The following is an 8,165-nucleotide window of genomic DNA, read 5'->3' as shown; positions in this document are numbered from 1 at the left end:
GAAAAGCTGAGGATACAGCCCGTAACCAGGTAAAGTATCTAACGCATATATATATAGAATTTTCAGTTTTACTTGTCATAAACGATGTAAATTCTATGGATATAGATGCAAGGATATTTGTTGCAGTAATTGATTTAAATGTGGAAGTGAGAAAGTAAAAGTGGTGATGAGTGTAGGATAGGGTAGGGTACACACTGACTGCAGATATATGCATATAGCACCTTAGATTCGTGCGAATCATCAGGTAGGTGTCCCAGTTCTCACACTTCTTGTAGCTGGGAGCACTTCGACCATAACCATGTTTGTAGATTCATTTTTTTGTTGTTGTCACATCCTGTCTTATTTTATTGTAATCCCTGCATCAGTTCACTGTTATTGGTAAATGTTGAACAATGTGCAAGCTCAGACGAAAAGCAAATTGTATGCGAGAGGGAAGCTATTATTCTTTAGTAAAGAAAACGGTATGTATGCACGAGTTAATAACCTGACCTCTTTTTCAGCGGCAGGATATATTTTAGTTATATACGTGTTCAACTTGTAGAGACATTTACTCTTTGCATTTGTTTTTCGCGACAGATTTTTCGTGATTGGTTGTAAAATTCTAAACATGACATTGTATCAGATGTACATGTATATATGTACACGTACAAAACAGACTATGATATTTGTGCCTTCGTCCGGTTTATGTCATCGTGCATGCCATAACATGAAGTTTTCTGCTGTGTATAGGTGTAATTGTGCATGCGCAGGTTAATGGAAAAGTTTCTTTCTGTAATATCCCTCCAGGGAATACACGACTGCTTATACTCGTATAGCTCTTTACGTAATATCATGTATTTATCCAGAACCATGCACCAGACCTTCATATACATCAATGGCTATTTGTTCTGTTATTTCCTTCCCTTTCGACTGACGTCTACAAAACAAATAATAAATGGAGAAAAGGTGAATCAAGGTCAACTTGTTCAAGCTTTAGAGTTGGATTTTGTTTTGTGGGTGAGAGCGCTAAGTGGATGTCCTATAGAAAATTGTCTTTCTATTGAAAAGAGGAAGCGTCCGTTTAGAAGCAGTCAGATGAGGAGAAAGAAAGAGCTGTTCACATGTATATATGTCAGTGGGAATGACTCATTGGCGGGGACCATCTGCTACGTACGCCCCTCCATACAGCGGTGTGAAGTTTAACGCTAAACAGATATTCACGGGAAAGTTTATGTTGTCATCCGAATCAATTCAGTAGTCCAGAAGCTGCAGTTAACATACGTGCGGACATTAAGCTCGCATAACAGGTCAAATTGATCGGCAGAGATGCGCATCAAGGCAGAGAATAATTCACCAGCGCAGAAGCCACCCGTGCCTATTATATTTATGTCGCCTTATTTTACGGACAATACACGGTTTAATAATGATGAAGGCTGTGCCGCTGGAGCCTCATAAAGCACGTCAGGTGTTGCAGCTATTTTGCATACAGCCTTTAGTAACGGCGACTGGCAAAATCCTAGGTGTGCTCACAACTTGCCTCAAAAACAAAATCCAGGGTGTTTAACTCACAGTAAGTTGGTTTAGAAAAAATATTGAAAGCAAACAAACTGCTTCAATACAGAAAACGGGAGCGATATATTCTGAACCATAAATAATAAAACGATATTTTTAATAGAAAAACTGGCAACATGTTAATGTTGTGAGTGTATGAAGCTATAATGTGTTTAGTATGTAAAGTCGATGTGTCAGCGATGTGGTTTTGGCCTGCGTATGTTTATACCCAGCCAAACATTGTCATATAATGACGCACACAAATCTCTGAGTATGGTTGTCATGTTTGCATGATTGGTACAATAAAAGGCTTTGTTAAGTTTTCGGCTGCAATGGAGGCTAAGCTTTTTGGCGGTACAAAATAGGAAAATATACCTCTCACTTGCTGGGTATTGGATTGCCTTGAAAGAAAGAAAAGAATTTTAAATTTAAAGTTTAGCAAAGACTTCTTTTCCATTCCATTTTTATATAAGAGATAATAGACAATAATATCCAAAACATGCGGGCTTCTGTCTGGTTTGAGTGTACAGGCCAGCACCCTATAGACCACTGCATATCGCTCATGCAGTCATAACACTTAGTGATGGTTACTCAACCTTAACATAGTAAATGAAAGAATGATCTCATACCCAGATACAATAACACGCCTTACATTCACCCCATTCTGCCGTGAACACAGCTAGATCTTTCATTATTTACAATATTAATTATAGTGTAAGGATGAACAAAGTAATCTTTACATACAGATAGTTTGAGGTTTCTGGTATTATATATACGGTACTACCTAGCTCTATATGTGGGTACAGCTAGGGCACTTTTTATACTTTTGGGTTTGAAGGAACAAAGTACGGTACTGAACTTTTCCCGATTTTCTGCAGCATATCTGTGGCAGTAAAACATGTTAGATGCACTGAACAGACACGTTAATATATTTACTGTAGCTAAGTGCCTGCATCTTCACCTTGGGTATCTGCATAGAGCCTGCAACAGACCCTCTTAGGCCTATTTTAAGACTTTCTATTTTCCCGTTCTAGGCATCCCAATAGATACTTTGTGGAATGCGTCAAGGGACCATTTCTGTAGAGTCCGTGTCTGTTAGAGTAAGTGCTGACAGGTAGCAGGCACGTGTGTTGGCCTCCGTTGCCATACTGAGGCATCCCAGATGAGGCTGTAGGCATCTGCCACGGGGTTCACACACCAACATTCACACACTCACACAACAATATCTAAACATAAACAGTTTGCACAAAGGCTCAGGGATACACATAGACGTGCGACGTGAAACATAGTCACGCATGAAAACACCAAATATACATGGAAATTAAGCAACAGTGCTAAGCAGTGCAAAAAAACACAACGAGAAACACGTCAAGAAGACGCGTCGCCAAATGCTACTATCAAAATTGGCTACATTAATATATATATATATATATATATATATATATATATATATATATATATATATATATATATATATCCCTCTCGATGGGATCATTTGGAATAAGTCTTACAACATTTTATTTGACGTATAAATGACCTTATTTCATGGACTCATGAAACAACACTGAAATAGGGAACACTGAAATAGGGCATGGGAGTGACCTAGCTTTGTGACGTGACGTTGTCGTTGACTTGGCTGGTTCCCTCACCCTGACGTTAAATGGCGTTTATCACATTCAAGGGAACCAGAGTAGTCGGTGACGTGACGTTGTCGCTTTACGGCACAGTAGGGCCAGTCTGCGAATATTAACTTGAGGTGGTATATAGAATATAGAAAACTAATTAAACAAGACTGGATCAGTCTTCTAATGAGTTTGAGTGTAACCTATTTGCAAAAAATGACATTTTCTACTGGATGGCCAGAGATTAAGTAGCCCTGTTTTCCCGTAAAGCAGCGGCGTGTTTCTTCACCAAGACGTCACTCTGTTGTAATAATGACCTTTTCAGATTTAAAATTTTTCACTTTGAGAGGTTTTCGTGAATGACAATAGCCTATCCTATTGCTACGAACTAATTGTCTGCGTCTTCGTTAACTAACGCCATTTTTGAGATTTGCAGTGATATGTTGAACCGTTTCTTAATGACATCATATCTGTTTGGAGCACCGAGTGAATTAATATCATGGCTATAGCTGAGTGGTAATTACTTTGGTTTATTTTATAGGATACCACGTGAAACGTGCTGCAGAGAAGTAAAGCTGTCAGAGACCCTTACAAGTCAGATTCACACAGACTTGCGCAAGAAACTCTGAGGAGAATAAGAACATATTCCATTGTTCAGTTTGTTAACTACAATGTCCTACAACGTTTCAAACGGCACGGTCTTCCCGTCCGATGATAGCGTCGGAGGGCAAATATCCGGGATTATCAACATCATCATCGTGGTTCTGGGCGCCATCGCCAGCATTTTGTTAGTCATTGCCACTTACTGTCAGAGGCTTCTCCGAGTTCCTTTCTACATCTTCATCGCCAGTTGGGCTGTCGCCAACTTTGTCACGGTGCTCACCTTTATCTTGGAAATAATTTTTATGAGTAGAGGCACATGGGTGTTTCCGGACTTTTGGTGTCGATATCACTACTTTGTACTGCAAGCTGTTCTCCTGGTCCGTCTCTATCACATGCCCATCGCCTGCGTTGTCGCTTTCTTCAGCCGTCGGTATCTAACCCTGTTTAAATCTAGGGCTTGGCTACGTATCGTCTACCCAGTCGTCTTAGCGACTGCCGTCTGGATCCTCTTCCTGGTTCTGGCCACGCCTTATATCGGCGCATCCAAGCTCAACACTATCAATGGCCATAAATACTGCCAATTGACGAACGTGTCTGTTGGCGTTGCCTTGGGCTCCATCTTCCTGTATTGGCTGCCGGCCATGCTCTCCGTCATCTTGCTAATCGTCTGGGCCTTCTTGTACGTACGTCGTTCCAAGAACATCAACATCTTCATCCGCGAGCGAGAGAACTGTGAGGGCATGGTCCTATTCATCATCATTAACGTCTTCGTCGTCAGCCGTTTGGCTCTCATTCTCTTTGACTACGTCCAAGCGACGTCCTGGCTGGATTTTATGCCCTGGTCTCACATCCGCATCATCTACAATGTTTTGGTGACTATTGCGCAGTCTGACTTCGTCCTAGCGCCCACCTTGTGTTTGACCGTTGTTCCTTGCTACAGGAGAATCTTCTGTTTGCCTTGCCGTGGACAACCGGAAATTGTGGACATCGAGACTGAACCGGAACCTGCCGCAATGCCACTCAAGTCGAACGATGTGGAGCAAGAGGCCTGAGATTGGACAATAAGTCAACGGTCGCAACCCTGTTCCATCCAAGAAAAATCCTGATTGTCCCTTAGGAACACCACGTGTCAAGTGTTCATGGTTACGCGGCGGAATATGGGTGAGATAGAGGTAGCTGGAATATTCCATACTGGGATAAACCATGTACAGTGGTGAGAATTTATGCGTGGAACACAGCTGAATGATGTAGTTCTGCTGACATCAGCGTAAGGAAAAGACATGAACGGTGATCTGCCAGACTTGCTCAGATGTGTTCAGCAGATAGACGCTAGAATATTGAGCGTTGTAGCAATTTAGATCTTTAGAAGTACCGAAATTAGTCTCTGCTGCCAATAAGAAATTCACTGCATGATACAGACAAACAGTTATCCTCACTGACAAGTCTAAAAAGACCAGATTTGGTGAAGCGACGTTACAATGATTCGTCTTATCATTTGGATTTGCACGCAGTAAATAAAAAAAAAACCCTGATAAAATATATCTTGTTAAATAGCATCTGATCCTTCACGTGCAATCAAGTTAAGACTGGTGAAGAGGGAAAATTTGCACCAAGCAAACCCTAATCAATGTGTAACTCTCTGGTACATACAAATAGTATAACCCCCACTGCATAGGTTTCAAATCAGCACCTTTGCAAACCATTTGTGAATTTTTTTATATATATATTGTCGTCATATTTTGAAGTGTCATGCGTGTGGATATTTTATAACCCTGTTGTGGGTGTTTTTCTCAAAACACACTTTTTCCATCTTCCTTAAGGCAGTGAAATTGAACATATGCTCAAAGTTCAACGATATTATGTTTTGTACCTTTGGTGTATATTTTAAGCACATATATGTATACCTGTATATATATGCTTGATAGGTAACCATTTAGAAAATAGCGTTACTAAACGAGAAAAGATCTTGTTTCTCCTTAGCTTCGTATTATATATCGAATGCGAATGACTAAAATCTTAAACGAGTGCTGTAGCTTCTTCGTGACTCTTAATTCGTGTGGAAAATGAGTGAGTGCATTGGTAAGGGATACGTCTGTTATATACAGCATGCAAAGGACTTTTTGCCCATTTTGTAGATGTATGACAGGTCATGTTGGACAAGGTCATGATGTTCTGTCCATCTGTCTGTTAGAACGATTCGTACATGTACCTCTTGATTTACACTATGTATGGCCTACATTTCGTATGACCTGAAAGGAAAGATAAGACCTTCTCAATAATCCTCAGTCCTCCTGTGTGTAATAAGGAAAACACTGTCTCACTCGACCACAAATTATATGCATGCTCTCACATGTGCTTTGAAGATTGTCTTTGGCTTTGCAGATTATTTTTGTATGAACACATTTCAAATGAGCTGTCGAATTATTGTTGTAGCAAGATTTATCAAGAGTGCCTGATTCTTCAAGTTAATTTGGCGTGAAATAAAAGTGTGTGGGTTGGAATTGCGTTTTTTCCCGTAGGCATACGACGTGTCGATGTGCATTCAAACACTCACTATTATTGTTCAAAGAAAAAGTAAAATCCCCTCCTGGAATGTGTCATGTGAAATAATGTAAACCAACCTTTATCAAATATTCTTAGTCTCACACAGAAAGCGAATCTACAAAACAAACTCGCGCCGCAGTCTGTTGGCTAATAGGGTCGCAGATTCATGTCCAGCTCTTGTTGGTGCAGCTCAGGCTTTAAATCAGAAGGTTTGTCTGCATGGTAGGCTATATGGCAAAGGACCCTCCCGTCTCCCCCATTCATAAAGCTAATCGTTGTCGTATACGTGAAAAAGTCTGGACCACAGCGATAAAAAGCATTCGAATGAATAATAAATTCTTTAACATTGTCAGATGGTGTCAAGGGGTCTTTTACCTGCGACACTTGTACACTTGTGCTTAAAGGTAAATACACACTGATGTAAAAGATCGTTTGCATATACTACAGGTTTGAGTAATATCACATATATCAGATAGTTCTGATACATGTGTGTACATCGATGTACTTGTAAAGGTTACATCAGTCATTCTATCACGATATCACGATTTGTTAAACGATCCCCATCAGAAGTGTCTTGACATATACACATCATTATTTATTTATTTCATTAGTGTTTTACCCCGAATATTTCACTTATACGACGGCGGTCAGCATTATATGGCGGGAGGACACCTATGACCATCCGCAGGTTGATGACAGATCTTTCCACGTACAACCTGTGGGCAAGTCAGCATGAGCTAGACTTGAATTCACAACGATCGCACTGGTAAGAAGCTCCATAGTCATTGCGCTGCGCTGGCACGCTAACCACCTCGGCGACGGAGGTCACGATATATGCATCAGTATGTATATAATGATATCTTATGTCGGCATATAACCAGAAACAGGTCATGCATGGTCTAGTGGCTGAAGGTTCCGGCCTTTCAGTTGATAGAACACACGGGGAGTAGGTTCAAACCTAGCCTTTAGCAGGGAATTTGTGGATTCCCAAATTCTCACTGTTTGTGGAGCTTTGGTGACAATGAGCAGTGGGCTACCCTTGTTGGGCCGTTTGTACACTGTAACCTTCGTTACAACACCACTTGACTTCCACCAATATGGTGTGTGTATCACACATAAAAAAACCTTCGTCAGTATCTTAACAAAGGATGGTGGTTAATCCCAACATACTTCGGTTTCCTTCACCCATTAAACTGACCGGCATAGTATATTATTGAAATATTCTTGAATATGGCGTAAAACAACAATCAGAAATCAAAAGCACGCATATCCCGATATCGTGCATCATTTTTGACAAATAAAGTTTTATTGACTCGGTCCTATCATTAAAATACCCTGACACCATATACATCAACGCAGCCTGCTACTGGGTGTCATCATAATTTACACACATTATAAATCATATACTTCAATATGTATCATTCAGACTGGCATCATATCATAAATACATCGGCTGGCAATCCACATACATACAAAATGTTCGGCTTAGACTGGCTTTTCCGCCTCAGGAAAATAAACTGGCAATAAATGTAACAATGCATAAAAGGCCTGATAGCTGACGTCTTTCAGCTCCGGGCCTTTGAATGGATGGTTTCAGTGAATGCAAGCTTATAGACGTGGTTGACCTACAGGTATGTAAAGCTAGACCTGCAGTACAGTCCGCCGTGTTCCAGTCCGCCTGGTTCAAAGCAATATCATTCACAGCATTGGAAAATACACATCATACATGCCAGAAATACGAAAGCCACCTACAGTGCATATAAACCCATTTCTGTTCAGAATACACAGTCTGAAACTTTATGAAGTAAACAATTGGTTCATGCAACTTAAATTAAGGAAAGTAAGAACGAAAATGCATTATTCACT

The 8,165-nt window shown here is 40.4% G+C and overlaps 1 protein-coding gene across 1 annotated transcript; it reads left to right on the top strand.

Annotated features, from left to right (window-relative positions):
- On the top strand, nucleotides 1-6,534 carry LOC135482160 (uncharacterized). The gene is made up of 2 exons (XM_064762015.1): nucleotides 1-29; nucleotides 3,694-6,534. Exon 2 carries the CDS (start codon nucleotides 3,824-3,826, stop codon nucleotides 4,805-4,807), a length of 984 nt encoding a protein of 327 aa, XP_064618085.1. The 5' UTR covers nucleotides 1-29; nucleotides 3,694-3,823; the 3' UTR covers nucleotides 4,808-6,534.
- Nucleotides 6,535-8,165: the final 1,631 nt, after the last annotated feature.

Source organism: Liolophura sinensis, chromosome 1, assembly GCF_032854445.1.
Source record: "Liolophura sinensis isolate JHLJ2023 chromosome 1, CUHK_Ljap_v2, whole genome shotgun sequence".
Classification (NCBI taxonomy): domain Eukaryota; kingdom Metazoa; phylum Mollusca; class Polyplacophora; order Chitonida; family Chitonidae; genus Liolophura; species Liolophura sinensis.
Note: the sequence above shows the minus strand (reverse complement) of the source record. Positions and strands in the feature narration are given on the sequence as shown.